General features: G+C 46.5%; 1 protein-coding gene across 2 annotated transcripts in view; it reads left to right on the top strand.

Annotated features, from left to right (window-relative positions):
* The window catches only part of USP9X (ubiquitin specific peptidase 9 X-linked), a 227,155-nt gene that overhangs the window by 78,880 nt on the left and 128,081 nt on the right, over positions 1–20,194 (top strand). For both annotated transcript variants that reach the window (XM_045002691.1, XM_045002690.1), the window contains exons 13-14: positions 6,008–6,144; positions 14,637–14,770. In XM_045002691.1, the coding sequence (XP_044858626.1) occupies positions 6,008–6,144; positions 14,637–14,770 (271 nt within the window). The remainder of the gene's footprint in view (positions 1–6,007; positions 6,145–14,636; positions 14,771–20,194) is intronic.

Here is a 20,194-nt window from a genome sequence, read left to right as displayed (position 1 = left end):
CCCGCCCTGTAAATGCCCCGGGAAATTTAAAAATCTCCTTCCTGTTTGCTGCAGCCAGGTGTGGAGTGCAATCAGTTTTAATCAGTTACAGGTGACCATGCCTCCACGCGGCAAACGAGCCCCAGCATGGAGCACTGGTGAATTGCAGGACCTCATCAGTGTTTGGGGTGAGGCATCTGTTCAGGCACAGCTGCGCTCCGGCCGTAGGAATTACGATATCTTTGAGCAGATATCAAGGGCCATGCTGGATCGGGGCCATGATCGGGACGCAGTACAATGCAGGGTGAAAATTAAAGAGCTGCGGAGTGCCTATTACAAAGCCCGAGAGGGGAATCGACGATCCGGAGCTGCTCCCACGACCTGCCGTTTTTACAGGGAGATGGATGAGATACTTGGGGGTGACCCCACTGCCAATCCCAGGATAACGATGGACACTTCTGAGCAGGCTGGGGGACAGGAGGAGGAGGCGGAGGAGGCGGCGGAGGCGGAGGCGTGGGGGGGGGAGGAAACCGCGAGTGAAGCTCCTGGCATGGGGGAAGAAACCGCAGATTCCCTGGAGGCATGCAGCCAGGAGCTCTTCTCAAGCCAGGAGGAAAGCACCCAATCGCAGCAGCCAGCAGTTGCAGAAGGACAAGCAGAGGAGCGTGTTACCGGTAAGCGGCTTTTATTTTCTGGGTGAAATGTTTCTGGAGAGGAGGGGGGGTTATGGATGCATGCATGCCAGCCTCTAGATGTGGAATAGCCCGTTGATGTGGTCTATCACGTCGCGGTAATCTGCCTCAGTTATCTCAGCAAAAGCTTCATCCAGAGCGTGGGCAATATGCCTGCGCAGGTTTATAGGCAGAGCCACTGTGTCCCTTGTCCCAGTGACGGTGACGCGTCCGCGCCACTCTTCTGCCAGTGGTGGGGGGACCATTTCTGAACACAGGCAAGCCGCATAGGGTCCCGGGCGGAATCCACATTGCTCTAAAAGAGCCCCCCGCTGTTCCCTAGTGACTCGCAGTAGGGAAACATCTTCCAGGATTAAGTCCTGTGAAAAATGTTGGGAGACTCTTTAGTGAAGAGATAGGGAGATAAGATCACCCCTGCATCTGCATCTTCATTTCACTCAAACCCTCTAGCACTCCAGATTACCCGAAGCAACCAGCTCCCCTCTATCACCCAAGCCCCACTTCTCCCCATATAAGCACTGCTCACTCACCATGTCGTGGCTTCTGTAGTGTTATGCGTGTGGGTAAAAGAATGCTTAAATAAGAACTCACTCCCTCAGTGTAACAATTCATGTCTGGAGATAGTGGATACAATGCTGCCCGTGTTAAATGTTGTCATTTCTGTTTCTACAGTGACCTTGACTACTGGACTGCCCAGATGTTCAACATCACAGAGGCTTCAAAATTTGAGAAAAAATCCCCGAAAGAGCAAAGAAGACATGCTGAAAACTGTTCTTAATCAGTCTGCTCGAGAGAGTAAGGACTTGAAGGATTGGCGAGAGAAAGAAAGCAGGACACGCAAGAGAAATGCAGTGGCCAAGAGGAAAACCACGGAGCGGCTGCTAAGCATCCTGGAGCGCCAAGCGGAGTCTATAGAGTCACTCGTTGCCATGCAAGCAGAGCACTACCGTGCTACTCCCCCACCCGCCCCGTCCTTTGTGCCTTGTGCCCCAATGTCAGCTCAAACCACCTTTCCCCAGCATCCAGGTTCTTACCACCACCAGCTGCCTCCAACACCTGTATGTTCCCCAACCAGCCCTGATACCTACCACCACCCTTACCCTCTGCATTCAACCCCCATCACCATGCAGTATATGAACCCTGAAGTGCAGGATTCATTAAACAGCAATCCAGACAGGGCATATGCAAACTTGTGACTGTACAGTTCACCAACCCACACCCCTGCCCTCTTGTGTTCATGAAATGTTGTGTGTCTGTCTGTCTGTCAAGGAAGTTTTTTTCTTTTCAATAAAACAATTCTTGGCTTTGAAAACAGTCTTTATTATAGCAGATAGTGAAAGATACCTTAGCCCAGTAAAGAAAGAGGCACTACAAATCATATTATTATTATGGATAATAGAATAACAGTGTAAGCAGTGCAATTCACTCCCATGCAAGGCAGCAAACATTATTGTTGGCTTTCAGCCTCAAATTCTTCCCTCAAGGCATCCCTAATCCTTGTAGCCCTGTGCTGGGCCTCTCTATTAGCCCTGCTCTCTGGCTGTGCATATTCAGCCTCCAGGACTTGAACCTCGGTGGTCCATGCCTCACTGAATGTTTCACCCTTCCCTTCACAAATATTATGGAGGGTACAGCAAGCGCATATAACCGCGGGGATGCTGCTTTCCCCCAAGTCTAGCTTCCCATACAAGCAACGCCAGCGGGCTTTTAAACGCCCAAAAGCACACTCCACAGTCATTCTGCACCGGCTCAGCCTGTAGTTGAACCGGTCCTTGCTCCTGTCAAGCTTCCCTGTATAGGGTTTCATGAGCCAAGGCAGTAACGGGTACGCGGGGTCTCCAAGGATCACAGTGGGCATTTCGACATCCCCTACTGTGATCTTCCTGTCTGGGAAAAAAGTCCCTGCCTGCATCTTCCTGAACAGGCCACTGTTCCGAAAGATGCGTGCATCATGCACCTTTCCAGGCCAGCCTGTGTAAATGTCAATGAAACGCCCGCGGTGATCCACAAGCGCCTGGAGAACCATAGAGAAATACCCCTTCCGATTAACGTACTCTGATGCCAGGTGGGGGGGGGCCAGAATAGGAATATGCGTCCCATCTATTGCCCCTCCACAGTTAGGGAAACCCATGTGTGCAAAGCCATCCACAATGTCCTGCACGCTCCCCAGAGTCACGGTCTTTCTTAGCAGGATGCGATTAATTGCCTTGCAAACTTGCATCAAAACGATTCCCACGGTCGACTTTCCCACACCAAACTGGTTCCCGACCGACCGGTAGCTGTCTGGAGTTGCCAGCTTCCAGATTGCAATAGCCACTCGCTTTTCCACCGTCAGGGCAGCTCTCAATCTTGTGTCCTTGCGCCGCAGAGTGGGGGCGAGCTCAGCACACAGTCCCATGAAAGTGGCTTTTCTCATACGAAAGTTCTGCAGCCACTGCTCGTCATCCCAGACTTCCATGACGATGTGATCCCACCACTCAGTGCTTGTTTCCCGAGCCCAAAAGCGGCGTTCAACGGTGCTGAGCATTTCCGTAAATGCCGCAAGCACTTTAGTGTCACACGCGGCAGGCAAATCCATATTGATATCATCGTCGGAATCCTCACTGTCACTTTGGAGCTGAAGGAATAGCTGGACTGCCAAACGTGTTGTGCTGGTGACACTCATCAGCAGAGTCCTCAGCAGATCGGGCTCCATTTGCCACAGAAATCGCGATTCACACAGAGAGTAACAGAAAGACACTCACAATGGCGCCAAACGCTGCTGGAAAGAGTGAATGCTGGGATGTGAAGCGATGCACCACGGGGCGCTGGCAAACAGGAAGCGGAATGACCCGCACACTTCCTTCCCCTTCCCACAATACTCAGCGCCAAAACGGCGCCAAAACGGGACGAGGTGCTCTGTGGGATAGCTGCCCACAATGCACCTCTCAATACAGCGCTGGAAAGTGCTGCAAGTGTGGCCACACTGCAGCGCTGGTAGCTGTCAGTGTGGCCACACTCCAGCGCTGGCCCTTCCACAGCTGCATGACCAGCGCTGTAACTCCCAGCGCTGCAACTTGTAAGTGTAGCCAAGCCCTCAATCAGGAATTGCCCCTCTCCTTGTGAGTTCCAGGATAGCTGCTTCAAGAAGCAGTTATTAATGGTGTCTAGAAATTCTATCTCTGCATAATGCCTTGCAGTGACATTCACCCAGGTAATATGAGGATAGTTGTAGTCATCCATTACTGTTGCGTTCTCTGTTTTTGTGGCCTGTCTAACCTCCAATAGCGTTTTACAGTTACTGTCACCATCCTGGTCAAGTGGTTGTTAGTATATTCCTACTGCTACACTTTATTATTCAAGGATGGAATGTCTATCCATAGAAATTCTGTGGTACAGTTTGATTTATGTAAGATTTTCACCTTATTTAACTCTGCTTTTTTAACATATAAGTGCCATTAATATTGTAAAATTATCCATTTATATTGTCTTTTCATTAAAACTAGGAGGATATGGTGTGATAGCACAAAATGCTGTCATGCACAAGATCAGTGTCCTGGTACATCCTCAAAGCACTCTTCAAGCAGATTGTAGTGTGGCATTTTTTGAAGGTGACATGTTTTGGGGTTTAATAAGACGGTGTTGGTTGTATTGATTTGTCTCTACCTCATTGCAACAGATGGTGTCCAGAGGCATGGTGTAATGGCATGGGGGTCACCCACACCTACCCCCTGAAATCAGGCATGGTGCCACAATTTTCCTTCAACTGGGGTATAAACAAGTCCAAGTATGCCTTTTGTTATTAAAGGGTATTAAAAAGCACCCTTTTCAAAGTCTCTCATTTATTTAATAGAAAAAGGACAATATGAATACATAAATGAAACTCATCTGCTCCACTGGAAACTCTACTCCTCTGGGGTAATCAGTCTTAAGTGCTCTGTAGCTAGACACAATCAGGCTGAATACCCTGCCTGGAGCTTAGGCCTCTGCCAGGTGTTCAGTCGGATACTACTTTTTCCCCAACAGTGAGTCACTCTTTGTTGAGCAAGTCCCTAGTAGCTCTCTGGGAAGGTCCATGCCCAGTTCATTCTCTGGGGCTGCTCAGGTCCCTTGCCTGGGAACAGTTTCTGTCTAGGTCTTTTTCCTCTTTGAGCCTCTGCTCACCAGGGAGGCATCACTGGAAGTAGCTTCCTAACCAGCTGTCTTGAGGATTGTCTCTCCTCTGAGCTTTGTGTTCTGGGGCTCTTGACTGAGCTCTCATAAGCCTTTATTAGGCCCAAGTGTTCCTTAACTAATTAACTGCTTCACAGCCATCTGGGTTGGTTCATTCTTTTTAATGGAGCCTGTCACAAGTAGGCTGAGGGCCTGACCTCCTCAGAGCTCAGTTACCCTATGACACATGGTAACATGAGGGCTGTCACTTTGGGAGTAAGAGGTGTTCCCCAACTGAATTGGGGCAGGGGGAAGGCATTTCCCCTGATCAATTTTAAATTTGTTCCCTTAGTTTCATGGCTAATCCTTGACTCTTTATTGGAAGATACAGGAGATAAATGGGAAGCACCTAATTAACAATTTATTCTTAATGTTTTCTAAACTAAAAAGTCAGTTTTAAAATCTCAAGTTTTTTACATGCCTCTATAATTTCATTGCCTTTCTCTGGGTCTTCTGTATTGCTATATCATTTGTGAGATGAGTTAGTCAGAATTGAATATAATCCGTTTAAAGGGGTAATATTAATTTATGACACATTTTCAGTATTATTTTCTATCCTTTTCTTAATATTACTTGTACCAAAGTATGTCATACTGTATAGTCAGTATTTGGAAGTCACTAATCCTTCCATGTGCAATGGCACTTAAGAATATTATTAGCACAGTCTTTGGTTTCTTCTCTTTTTCAGGAAAAGATACTGAAACACTTGTTCTTTGGCCTAGTGAGGCCAAGCTTCTAAGCATGATTACCAAAATCAGCACCAGTTCAGATGCATTATTAGCATCTGGTAGTTATTCTAGTGTAGTCAAATCCTGCCACTAGTTTGATTGAGGGCAGACTCCAGGCAGGTTTGTGGAGATGCAAAGGGGAAAGGACAGATTTTAAAGTTCATGCAACTAATATGTAGAATGAACAAATTGCAAATTATGGATCTTTTACACCATTGAAGTCTTCTGCTGATGCCATCAGCCACTTGGGCTTCCCTCTTGTGATTCTGAAACTCCAGAGCTCAATAAAATTATTCTGATAGTTCAGTTACTTGTTCTATATTTATGCATGCACATGGATGGAAAAATAAAAATGGATAAAGCAGCTTTAATTTGGATTTTTGATGTATACTAAACTGTGAAAACTTGCTTTTTAAGGATCGGGATACTCAGAAGATCCAGTGGATAGATCGCTTTATAGAAGAGCTTCGCACAAATGACAAATGGGTCATTCCTGCACTGAAACAAATTAGAGAAATTTGTAGTTTGTTTGGTGAAGCACCACAGAACTTGAGGTAAGGAAGTAATGTGAATGGGGTAGAATTGTGGACAACGTTATAGTTTTTTATAAAACAGGATAGGTAATACATTTTATATTAAGTTGAAGTGTGGTTTTTTTGCTGTTAAAATGCATGTTAATGTGTGTGTGTATGTGCCTGTATAAATCCTTTAAAAATTATTGGATTTAAGCATTCGGGCGCAAGAATAAATCATTGTTGACTACTTCGTTACTTCAGGTGTATATAGACTGTTAAACTGAGATGTTACAATTTCTTAATTTCTCTCTCATTTAATATGGATTGAAAGAAGGATGGTGTTATGGTTAAGTCGCAGGAAATTTCTACCTGTGACATGGGCTTCCTGTGTAACCTTGAACAAGTCAGTTCATATCTCTGAGTTTTCATTCTTTAGCTGTTAAATGGGGATGATAATACTTCCCTTTCTCATGGTGGTAATGAAAGTATAAATTCATAGTTTTTTACCTTTCTGAGGATAGAGACCGTATAATTACCTAATTTAGAAACACACAGCTCAATTACTTTAGGGATTTTTGTTGATGCAAAATGACGTATTTGGGGGAATTCTTGACTTCTTAATAAGTTGTCTAAGAAAAGCAAATTGGAGATTACCCAGAAATGTCCATTAGTTAAAATTCTCTAGTTGTAACAAATTGGTTCTTTGCTTTGCTTTTTTCTATTTTATCATGCTTTTCTGGAAGAAAAGAAAGTGAAAGTTTAGCCAAAATTGTTTTTATATATTAACTGTTTATCTGTTGAAATTAACAAGCTTAGTTTCAGTTACTACATGTCCCCTCATTACAAAAATCTGACCTCTCAAACTGAAAATTTCAATACTTATGCTGAAGCTTCTGCAAACTCCAAAGTTTGTGCTTGTGTATTCATGTTCCACTGTTCTTTTGTTTGTTTTACCTGAATAGTTCTGTGAGCAGGCAGAGTAGAGTATTCAGTGTTTCAGTACCCTGTCTGCTTACAGGAATGGATAAGATGAAAAAAATGAGGGATGATGTACATATTTGCAACAGATGACAGCATTACTTTTTTTTGTTGATGGGTTGTCATCTTATGGAATTGTGGTAATATTGCATTCCTAGTTTTGGAAAGTTACTCTTATCCTTCTGTATTGGGTAATGTTTTAAAACTTTATATGACAATTTAAACCTTAAAACTACCAATTTACATAATGTTTTACACATGTCCTAGCGTGGTTTTTTTTTTTTTTTTTTTTTTTTTTTTGGAAGGTCAAAAAGATGTCAGGTCTGTTGAGATTTTTTTCCCATGCCTTGAAGATATCAGTAAAATTTCATGTGGAATCATGTCCAGTCAGGGAATACAACCAGTTTAGTTTGTTGGCATACTGTTTTAATTAAATGCTTTCTGTCTCATACTCAATTCTTAAAGTGAAGCTCACTACTCCAGTTCCTTAGTTTTGAAGGAAATCTCAATATTGCAACATAAGATGATGATTCTTTAAATTCCCAGTGTAGAATTTGAAGAAGTATAAGGCACTCAAAGCAAGATTTCTCTTCATGGTACTGAGCACCTGGAGCCCACGAGTTAGAGGAGATTTCTTCTATGTAGAGCAGGAGTCGGCAACCTTTCAGAAGTGGTGTGCCGAGTCTTCATTTATTCACTCTAATTTAAGGTTTCGCATGCCAGTAATAGATGTTAATGTTTTTAGAAGGTCTCTTTCTATGTCTATAATATATAACTAAACTATTGTTGTATGTAAAGTAAATAAGGTTTTTAAAATGTTTAAGAAGCTTCTTTTAAAATTAAATTTAAATGCAAGGCCCCCAGACTGGTGGCCAGGATCTGGGCAGTGTGAGTGCCACTGAAAATCAGCTTGTGTGCCACCTTCGGCACGCGTGCCATAGGTTGCCTACCCCTGATGTAGAGGAAGGTTTATTAGTCAGAATTAATTTATGAAACTTTTGTCTTTTGAGAAGTGACTATCTGCTAATCTTCACAAACTGTTAAGGAACTTTTTTAGCCCAGTACCAGTGCTGTTCAGTTAACTGGTTTCCCAATAAAAAGCATTTTGAAATAGTGAGGGCTTTTTCAATTCTTTAGGTCTTCTGGGTTCTGATAACTCTTGACATTGAAGCTATTGGAAGTTTGTAATCCATGAATTTGTATTGACTAAAATGTTTGACTACACTCGTGGTTCAGTCTTAAAAATATTCAAGAGACCAAATAACTGAACTTAGCCACATTTACTGTCTAAAGACAAAGCAGTACAGATATAGAGAGAGATCTTAGATATAGATATATAAAATATCCTTTTGCGAAGCAATTCTGATCTCACGGCATGTTCATCTTGCACAGAAGTTGTTTAAAAAATAAACATTTCAGCTAGTATATATATTATGTTTTTATGGGTTAAAACTATTTACATGTCACTAAAATCCAACCCACTAGTTTGTAACAAGTTCCTTAACTTATTTTGTTCTATACTTTTAAAATTTCTGTTCTTCGAGTGCTTGCTCATATCGATTCCAATTAGGTGTGTGCGCGCTGCGTGCACGTTCGTCAGAAGATTTTTACCCTAGCAACACTCGGGTCGGCTGGGTCGCCCCCTAGAGTGGCGCTGCCATGGCGCCGGATATATACCCCTGCCGACCCAACGGCCCTTCAGTTCCTTCTTACCGCCCGTGTCGGTCGTTGGAACAGTGGAGCGCGGTTTAGCTGATCTCCACTTCCCTAGCTACTCGTAGTTCTCTCGTTAATTCTTGTGTATATAGTTAAAAATTATATAATTGTAGTTAATTTACTTGTTTTATAATATAGTTAGTGTATATAGTTAAGAGGGGTTTGGGGATTAGCTGCTTCCCTGCACCCGGTACCGGGGCCCATGCCCGGTTCACCAGGCTTCAAACCGTGCTCGGCCTGCCACGAGCCGATGCCAACGGGAGATCCCCACAACTCCTGTCTTAAGTGCCTTGGGGAGTCCCATCTCGCCGATAAGTGCCGGATCTGCAAGGCCTTTAAACCAAGGACGAAGAAGGAGCGGGACTTTTGTCTCAAGCAGCTCCTGATGGAGGCAGCTCTTACTCCTTGGCACCGAGCGCTGGACAGTCCGCACCAGGCAGAAGCGCTTCTTCGGCACCGGATCGCACCGGTACTGCTAAGGCCCCTCGGCACCGACCGTCGCTGGCACTGCTGTCTGCTCGGCACCGTTGCCTCTCCCCGCGGGTGAAGAGACATAAGACTCCCACTGCTTCTGTGCTACCTGCGCTGCAGCCGGAGCACCCGACTAAGTCGGACCGCCTGGCACCGACACCTGCTGTGGCACTGACAACTTCGGCACCGTCGATTCCGGTCCCGCAAGGGCTGTCGAGTCCGGTGCCTGAAAGCCCCCCAGCGCGCGCCGTGGTTGAGCTCACTATTTCCTCCACGCTGGAGACGTTTTCCACAGCAAGGGAACTGATCGCGATGACAGAATCTGCGCTGCCTCAACCCCCGGCGCCGCCGGTGCGGGTAATACAATCTATTGGCAAGCCTGCCCTGATGAGACCATCCTCTGTCGGCACCGCAGAGTGGCACCGTTCACGATCGCGATCCCACCGGCACGCTCGGTCCTGTCGCCGATCCCGGTCCCTACGCTGCTTGCAGTCCCTGTACCACTCCCCATCTCGGTACCGGTCGCACTCGCGGCACCAATCAGCGTCCCGTTCGCTGCCCCGGTACTCTCGGCACCGATCCAGCTCCCGGCACCGTTCCAGTCGCCATGACTCTCGCAGCCGCTCCAGACGTCGAGCTTCGAGATCCCGGTCGACCTCCCGGCACCGATCCAGTCGCAGGTCCCGGTCTTGGTCCCGGTACCGGTATGGCTCCTGGTACCGATCCCCGGTGCTGTGCAGAGCGAGATCAACTAGAGAGGGAGATTCTTCCCAGGGCTTTTCAGCCCCTCCTTGGCCATCTCGACACACATCTGTGTCATCTCATGCGGACAGTGCTTCCTATGCACAGGATCGTGACTCAGATGTGCCCAGCCGAGTCTTCCAGGAGACCCAGGCCCAAGATCAAGGCCCCCATCAGTGGTCATTGTGGACACCTTGGGCATATCACCAAGCCGAAGGTGTGCCTCTAGTGCCTTCTCGCTCTGTACCATCGGAGCACCGGGTGCCGGAGGCGACTGTCAGCCGCCCCCCGCCTACCGGTACGGCGGAAGCTCCCGTTCAGCCAGCAGACTCCCAGATCCCACCGGAGCCTGACGTTGCCCAAGAACAGGAGCCCACGCAGGACCCCCTTCTCCCTGGCCTTTCCTCTTCCTCCTCCCCAGATGAGGCGGTGGCGGGGACATCGTCCTTGGGCCCTCCTCCAATTGACCTTAGGGCCCATCAGGACCTCCTGAGACGGGTGGCACTGAATGTGAGTCTTCGGGTGAAGGAGGTCCCGGAGATAGAGGACCCTATGGTGGATATTCTGTCGGCTGATGTCCTCACAAGAGTGGCCTTGCCATTCATCCGCACGATCCAGGCTAACGCCGATACCATCTGGCAGTCTCCAGCCTCTATTCTGCCCACTGCCAGGGGAGTTTAGCGGAAGTACATGGTACCCTCTAAGGGGTACGAGTACCTATACGTGCACCCTGCTCCCTTGTCGTACAGTCAGTCAATGAGAGGGAGCGCCATGGCCAGCAAGCTCCGGCTCCAAAATCAAAGGAGGCAAGGCGCATGGACTTACTGGGCTGCAAGGTATACTCTGCTGGGGCCCTCCAACTCAGGGTGGCAAACCAGCAAGCCCTGCTGAGTCGCTACAACTATAATGCCTGGGCGGCGGTGGGCAAGTTTACGGAGTTAGTTCCTCAAGACTCCCACCAAGAGTTTGCTGTCCTCTTGGAGGAGGGGAAGAAAGTGGCGACAACTTCTCTCCAGGCCTCGCTGGACGCAGCCGACTCTGCAGCCAGGACTCCGGCTTCGGGAATCGCCATGAGGCGCATATCGTGGCTTCAGGTGTCAGGCCTCCCGCCTGAGTTACAACACACCATACAAGACTTGCCCTTCGACGGTCAAGGTCTATTTTCTGAAAAGATTGACCCTAGGCTGCAAAGCCTAAAGGACAACAGGGTCATCATGCTCGGGATGCACACGCCGGTGACTCAGCGCAGGCCTTTCCATCCCCAGCCTCACTGCCCTTACCCCCCGCCTAGGCCAAGACAGAACTTGGGCAGAAGGCGTGGCCGAGGCAGTCGCAGACGGCAGTCTGGACCCCAAGCGGGCCAAAATCAGGGTCCCTCCAAACCACCAGCGGGACCAAAGCCAAACTTTTGAAGGCGCGCCTGAGGACGGCGTACCAGTCGCTTCCCAGGATCCTTTCCCTCCCTTTTACAACTGCCTCTCCTTTTTCCTCCTTGCGTGGACCCAACTAACTTCGGATCGTTGGGTCCTACACACGGTAGAATTCGGGTACCACCTCCAGTTTATTTTGCCCCACCTCCACCTCCCATCCTCATCCCTCTTCAGGGACCCCTCTCTCGAGCAATTCCTCTTGCAAGAGGTGCGGTCGCTCCTCGCTATGGGTGTTATAGAGGAGGTACCAAAGGACTCGAGGGGCAAGGGTTTCTATTCCCACTATTTCCTAATCCCCAAGGCGAAGGGAGGTCTCAGACCTATCCTAGACCTGCGAGGACTCAACAAGTTCATGATAAAGTTGAAGTTCCACATGGTATCCCTGGGGACCATCATCCTGTCCTTGGTTCCCGGAGACTGGTATGCCGCCCTCGATATGAAGGATGCGTATTTTCACATTGCCATTTACCCTCCACACAGACGGTACCTCCGGTTTGTGGCCAACCATCAACATTTCCAGTTTACGGTCCTTCCCTTTGGCCTCTCTGCAGCCCCAAGAGTGTTCACAAAGTGCATGGCTGTAGTCGCCGCCTCCCTTCGTCGCCGTCGGATACACGTTTTTCCATATCTCGACGATTGGCTCATTCGAGGGACCTCCGAGACCCAAGTCACCCGTCGTGTGGGCATCGTCAAGGACCTATTCAAGTGTCTAGGCCTGATGATCAATATAGAGAAATCCACTCTGGTTCCCACACGGAGAATAGAATTCATTGTGGCCATCCTGGACTCCAGTCTTGCCAGGGCCTGCTTACCACAGCCTCGGTTTCAGGCAATGGTATCAATTATACAAGGCCTGCAAAACTTCCCAACAACTTCCGCTCGCACGTGTCTCGGCCTACTAGGTCACATGGCGGCATGCATGTTCATGACCAAACACTCCAGACTGCGGCTCCGTCCCCTTCAAACTTGGCTATCCTCGGTATACCACCCGGGCAGAGACTAGACACAATCGTCACGATCCCCCCGAGTATCCTAGGCTCCCTAGACTGGTGGTTGACGCCCTCCCTAGTATGCGCAGGGATGCCATTCCATCCACCTCAGCCTTCAATGACCCTGACAACGGACGCGTCATCTCTAGGCTGGGGTGCCCACCTCAGGCATCTCCGCACTCAAGGCCTTTGGTCAGCTCGGGAGCTGGGCTTGCACATCAATGTGCGGGAGCTGAGAGCAGTCTGCCTCACGTGCCAGGTGTTTCAAGAGCATTTACAAGGCCGTTGTGTCTCAGTGTTCACGGACAACACAACGGCCATGTTTTACATAAACGGGGGAGCGCGTTCTTCCCCCCTTTGTCAGGAAGCTCTCCAGCTCTGGGACTTCTGCATAGCCCACTCGATAGCCCACCTCTTTACCCGGACCTTATAACTCAGGACCACGGCATACTTCACCACCCAGACCTGCAGTCTCTTCACCTCACAGCATGGTTGCTGCGTGGTTGAGCCAGTCCGAGTTACGTTGCTCGGCGTTGGTGCAACAAGTGCTCCTGGGTAGTAGAAAACCTTCCACTAGGTTAACATATCTGGCTAAGTGGAAGCGTTTCTCCTGCTGGTGTGACCAACATGATGTTATTCCCACCGAGGTATCAGTCCCTACCATCTTGGACTATCTCTGGTCCCTCAAACAGCAGGGCCTAGTGGTATCATCATTGAAGGTACACTTGGCGGCCATCTCTACCTTCCACCCAGGGGAGAGTGGACGCTCCGTATTATCTCACCCTATGGTTTCTAGGTTCCTCAAGGGCTTTGAGCGTTTATACCCCCAAGTACGCTGTCCCGCCCTAACTTGGGACCTCAACCTAGTTCTAATCAAACTTATGACTGCCCCTTTCGAGCCACTAGCGACCTGCTCGCTGCTGTACCTGTCCTGGAAGACAGCTTTCCTCGCAGCCATTACATCAGCGAAATGAGTTTCTGAGCTTCAGGCTGTCACAGTGGACCCACTATATACCGTGTTTCACAAGGACAAGGTACAGCTGCGACCACATCCGGCCTTCCTAACTAAAGTGGTATCGGCCTTTCATATCAACCAGGATATCTTCCTTCCGGTCTTCTTCCCGAAGCCACGCTCATCATGCCGGCAGCAGCAACTGCACTCCCTAGATGTCTGTAGGGCGCTCGCATTTTATATCGAGCGAACAAAGCCCTTTCGTAAAACACCCCAACTCTTTGTCGCAGTGGCAGACTGAATGAAGGGCCTACCTGTCTCCTCCCAGAGGATTTCATCTTGGGTGACATCGTGCATCCGCACCTGCTATGACTTGGCTCATGTTCCGATGAGCCACCTTACCGCACATTCCACCAGGGCTCAGGCTTCATCTGCCGCCTTCCTGGCTCATGTACCCATCCAGGAGATATGTTGGGCAGCTACCTGGTCCTCGGTCCACACCTTTGCTTCACATTACGCATTGGTTCAACAGTCTAGAGATGATGCAGCATTTGGCTCAGCTGTTTTGCATTCTGCAACATCTCACTCCGACCCCACCGCCTAGGTAAGGCTTGGGAATCACCTAATTGGAATCGATATGAGCAAGCACTCGAAGAAGAAAAGACGGTTACTCACCTTTGTAACTGTTGTTCTTCGAGATGTGTTGCTCATATCCATTCCAAACCCGCCCTCCTTCCCCTCTTTCGGAGTAGCCGGCAAGAAGGAACTGAAGGGCCGTTGGGTCGGCAGGGTATATATCTGGCACCATGGCAGCGCCACTCTAGGGGGCGACCTAGCCAACCCACCAAGTGTTGCTAGGGTAAAAATCTTCCGATGAACGTGCACGCAGCGTGTGCACACCTAATTGGAATGGATATGAGCAACACATCTCGAAGAACAACAGTTACAAAGGTGAGTAACCATCTTTTTTGGATACTACATTCCAAGCTAGTTGCCTGTTAAGGTACCTATTGTAGGACATAGAACTAATCTATTTTGCATTTTGACAGATTTTGTATTTGCTACTGCTAAAGCTGACTTCAGCTTTGCAAAGTACTGTGGGATATATTTAGCATGAGTGAACAAGAGTAAGCATAATACCATTCACATACAAAGCTTTGTGCTAACATTTATATAATATAATGTGTAATAGATATTAATATGATGTGCAATACATATAACACATTTACTTTAGCATTTGTGTATTATTTACAGCCAGACTCAACGAAGTCCCCATGTGTTTTACCGCCATGACTTAATCAATCAACTTCAGCACAATCATGCCCTAGTTACTTTGGTTGCAGAAAATCTTTCTGCGTATATGGAAAGCATGAGACAGTATGCTAAAGGTAAGTTATATTTTTGCTTCTTAAGTCAAGTGTTTCATAATTCCAATTGATAATCGGTGTTTAAAGCAAAGTATTGCTAGTGGGGGGGGAAGTGTTTATTTCACTTTCACAGGTTGTTAGATGTTGGAGGCCTACATGTGTATATCAAGCCAAAACAAATCTTAAAATTTAGATTTTAAGATTACTTTTCATAAATGTAAATATAAAAAACCAAATGCCTTTTGTAGTGGAACTTGGAAAGTGGCAGTCCCATTGCTCGTATTTACATTCAAGTTGAAGATAACCCTTTTATGCCCTGCTTAATTTGTGATAGTGATTTTTATGGAAAAAGTTAAATTCTGTCCCACTTGTAGCTTTCTGTAAATCTCATAATTCATTATTACAGAGGGAGTTTGTAGTAACACCTATATTTAGGTTGCTTAACACTTTCCATTATAAAATATTCTTAGTCTTTTGTTTTGAGAAGCTCTAACACCTCTGTTGTTCACAGCAAGCATTTGAAGTTTGGCAGGGAGAAAGCCCTGAGGCCAGAGAAGTGAAATTTATTAGTTACATGTAATTCTGTTCATATTTAGCTGTTATAAACTTCTGAAAAAACCTCCTTTTCTGTTGCTTGCTTTGTCAGTATGCCAAAATAATAATGAATATGAACATATTCCACTCTCAAGCCAATCCCCTGCAGATTATTCTGCACTGGGAATCCCAAGAGCAGGCATCCTAGTCACTGCTGTACAACTGTAGCAGGGATGATAAGGTGAAGAAGAAAGATAGGCCAGGTCATCTCAACACTCCCCAACCTGCCCTGTATTCAACACATGGAACTGGGGCACATCCTCCACCTTGTTGGCACCACGTTGGGCAGGAACTCTTCCCCACAAACAGAGGGTGAAATGGGGAAGGAGATCTGAGCTAGGTGCCCTGCTTACCCAACGTATGGGCCCAGTCACCCATTTCAACCTCAGGATTTAACAGCCTGTGAGCTTAATGTAACTAGCTGTGTCGCTCAGATGGTAGATATCTGCTGCAGTGTTGAGTTCAGGATTCAAACTTTACTGATGATACATGATGGGGGAAGGAGGTTGTTGTTACAGCTGCACATCAGAAAATTGTTTCCTTTTATATAACCTCACCTCCTGCCCCCCCCTCCGTTGAGAAATTTACATACAAAAATACTGTTAAAAGGTTACTCATTTTGCAGAGACAGCCTTAATTCAGGCATTTCCTAACTCTTCAGTGTTTGACTTTGTAACCTAAAGAGTTTAGTAGCACAACTCCAAGAGCTATCCAAGATTAACTTCAGCTTATTTTCACAAGGTCTAGAGAGCAACCTTTATTTAAGAGACATGGAGATTGCACGGTTAGTTTGTTTTTTCTTCATCTGGTGTTGCCTATTTTAAGTGATCGCATTTATTATAGTGCTGCAGTAGTTAATGTAGAGCTGGCACTTCCATTCTAATAGCTTATTTTTCAATTGTTTATAACTTTATCAGTTTACTGTATGTGCTGACATAACTCAGGCTTTGTCTTGTCTAGAAAAGTGGAGTGGGATATGTGCTAGTCTTTGCACATAAATCTTTATAAAAATGGGTGTGGCATTTTAAAGTTACCTGAATATTCAGGTTGGGGAGAAGAAATGTGTGGCTTCTTCCCCCCCCCCCCCCCAAAATCCTAAATTTCAGTTATCCAATATAATATATAATCCTGCATGAGGACAAACTGTGTAAAATCCATTTTTTTCCAGCTAGGAAAAGATAAGAATGTTGAAAACATACCATTCTCAGGATGTCCAATGTGTTAGTTTCTTAACTTCAAACTTCCACTGGAGGAACGTACTGAATCTTCACAAATGCAGATGTTTGACAGATTATACTTGTCTAGAACTAAGAGGAGGAATGGAGAAGAGTACCATTACATTTATTTCACAGGAAGTTAATGTTTTATATGAATAGCTTAGCTCTCTTAAAATGAACATTGTCCAAAGTTCTTTTCCTGGAAAAATAACACTTTTTTTCCTTTTCAGCTTATTGGTACAAAGGTTCACAGAATTATAATACTTACTGGGTAACAAATGTTCCAGATATGTAAATCGTGTATATGTTCATCCCAGGATACATACATTTAAAATAATAGTAAAAGTTGCAATTAATGAAACTGCTTGAAATTAGGGGTCAGACCATTCTGAATAGGACTGATCTTGTCAGATTTTTTAAAAAAGCCAAGTTGACCTCTTACAGTAATTGGATAAGGAGACCTCCAAAGACTGTTGTTGTTGTTTGTTTGTTTTTTTTCTTGGAACACATTCCATGCACCAAACTTAAGCCACCAATTTGTATTGAAGTTCAGTTTGAATTCCCCCCTCAATTTTTATTTGTTTTATATAATTGATGGTGCTGACAGCAATGCCTATAGTTAAGGTTGTCTAATACTTGCCCGTATAGGGCCGTTTCCAGTTCCATATAACTTTGCCAAACTTCAACTATTTACGCTGAAATTTTTTTATGCCTGGTGTCTTCCTTGGGCTGAACGTTTTTGGAAAGTTTCAGCAAAAACAGTTCAGCCATTTCTGATAATGAAGTTGGGGAGAAATTGTTTTCCTTATGTTAAGTGGGAAGCTCTAGGGCCTCCGTGGTTTGGAGCAGGGATTTGGATTTTGGCAAAGAGGTTCTTTTTTTACTTTCCCTGTGAAAATGCACCCAAATTTGGCCAGGTTGTAAACCTATGAAAATCATTGTCTGCCCATGCTCAGTGGAGGTTTGTTAGAAGAAGGGAGACTCTCTTCTGTGTTTTCAGAGTTCCCCTGCTGGCACCCAGGCATCATGGAAGAGGTAACAACCTGGCTTGAATTCAGGGTAGGGGGAAGGGGACAGACACTGGGTTAAATAGGAGGATGGGGGTTGAGGCGAACAGGGATATTCTATTGGCTATGCTGGGAAGAAGAATGAGGCAGAAAGGTCTGTAACCACTGGAAGAACACTTCATTCTAGAATCTGGAATTGAATCTGGAATTTGTGTCTCAGCATTCCTCTGGTCTATCAAATAGGAGTTAATCTCCCTGGGGAAGTATTCAGGATGGGTATATGTTGTCTTTAGTAAAAGGAATGGGAGAAGCAGATGACAAAATTAAGGGTCTTTTTTTTTAATGTTGAAATGGATATTAAAATCAGGGTAATGTTTCCTCCAGTTTGACCTAAGTTGTACTTTTAGGCTGTGTGCATTCAACTTCATGTCTAGTTGTCAGCCAGTTTCAAGCCGAGTGCCCCAAGGGTCGGTCCTGGGGCCGGTTTTGTTCAATATCTTCATTAATGATCTGGAGCAGGGGTAGGCAACCGATAGCGCTTCGGCACGCGAGCTGATTTTCAGTGGCACTCACACTGCCTGGGTCCTGGCCACCGGTCTGGGGGGCTCTGCGTTTTAATTTAATTTTAAATGAAGCTGCTTAAACGTTTTAAAAACCTTATTTACTTTACATACAATAATAGTTTAGTTATATATTATAGACTCATAGAAAGAGACCTTCTAAAAAGGTTAAAATGTATTACTGGCACGCGAAACCTTAAATTAGAGTGAATAAATGAACACTTGGCACACCACTTCTGAAACGTTGCTGACCCCTGATCTGGAGGATGGCGTGGACTGCACTCAGCAAGTTTGCAAATGACACTAAACTGGGAGGAGTGGTAGATATGCTGGAGGGTAGGGATAGGATACAGAGGGACCTAGACAAATTAGAGGATTGGGCCAAAAGAAACTTGATGAAATTCAACAAGGACAAGTGCAGAGTCCTGCAGTTAGGACAGAAGAATCCCATTCACTCTTACAGACTAGGGACTGAATGGCTAGGAAACAGTTCTGCAGAAAAGGACCTAGGGGTTTCAGTGGATGAGAAGCTAGATATGAGTCAACAGTGTGCCCTTGTTGCCAAGAAGGCTAACGGCATTTTGGGCTGTATAAGTAGGGGCATTGCCAGCAGATCAAGGGACATGATCATTCCCCTCTATTCGACATTGGTGAGGCCTCATCTGGAGTACTGTGTCCAGTTTCGGGCCCCACACTACAAGAAGGATGTGGAAAAATAGGAAAGAGTCCAGCGGAGGGCAACAAAAATGATTATGGGGCTGGAGCACATGACTTATGAGGAGAGGCTGAGGGAACTGGTATTGTTTAGCCTGCAGAAGAGAAGAATGAGGGGGGGATTTGATAGCTGCTTTGAACTACCTGAAAGGGGGTTCCAAAGAAGATGGATCTAGACTGTTCTCAGTGGTAGTAGATGACAGAACAAGGAGTAATGGTCTCAAATTGCAGTGGGGGAGGTTTAGGTTGGATATCAGGAAAAACTTTTTCACTAGAAGGGTGGTGAAGCACTGGAATGGGTTACCTAGGGAGATGGTGGAATCTCCTTCCTTAGAGGTTTTTAAGGTCAGGCTTGACAAAGCCCTGGCTGGGATGATTTAGTTGGGAATTGGTCCTGCGTTGAGCAGGGGGTTGGACTAGATGACCACCTGAGGTCCCTTCCAACCCTGCCTGGGGAAGCCCATGTCCCTCCCTGATGCAGTATCTGTCAGTTGTTTCTGTGGAAGGACAGACAGTCGAGAGTTCAGAGTCCGAAGACTCCTCATGGGGACGGCTTCTGACTGGGGAGACACCCCTGTACATTGGCTTGAAGATGGTAGGAAAACTCCTTTGTGTGTGACTCTAGCCAGTTCCCGGGCCCCTCTCCATCCTGTTCTCCCCAGTTCCCCCGCCTCTGAGAAAAAAGTTCCAAGAGAGTCAGATAAGTACAGACAGAACAAATGAGGAGGGAGACCCAAGCACAAGAGGGAAAGTTCACCATCCAAGAAGAGACAGAAGTGCCTGTCCCATACTAAGTTACAGGATTATCATGTATCAGTAAAGACCAGAATGCGACTTCCTCAAAGGGCAAGGCCATACTATCTTCCAGTACTGGTAGTGGGGTAGAAGCAGGCTATCACCAGTACTTTCAGTGAATAGAGGTAGATCATTGCTGCCTCCTCTGGTACTGGCAGTCTTCCCCTGTGCATCCCCTCCTCCCCCATTGGACTCAGGGTCACAGTCATTGGCATCAGAAGGAGGATATGGGGAAGACCTATCCCCATGCTACCCCCAAAAATGGGAGAATGGAGACCCATTTTTCTCCTCAGGTGGAAACTCCTTCAGTTCCCCTAAGTTCAGAATTGCGACCCTGTTTTCAGTTATCCCCTCACTAGATCAGAAATTGTTCACAGCCCTTGATCTCATGGATTTTCACATGGACATTCACCTGGCACACCTGAGGTTCATTGAAATATGACCCAGGAACCTTTGTGCCAACTGGTAGAGGGCACAGAGGGGCACAGGGTTTTTCAGGGAATCGTGGGTCAAGTATATGGACAATAATTCACCAACGGGTGCCATTTGAGGTCTCTA

This window comes from Mauremys mutica, chromosome 1, assembly GCF_020497125.1.
Source record: "Mauremys mutica isolate MM-2020 ecotype Southern chromosome 1, ASM2049712v1, whole genome shotgun sequence".
Classification (NCBI taxonomy): Eukaryota; Metazoa; Chordata; order Testudines; family Geoemydidae; genus Mauremys; species Mauremys mutica.
The sequence above is the reverse complement of the archived record's forward strand: the minus strand, read 5'-3'. Positions and strand labels throughout refer to the sequence as shown.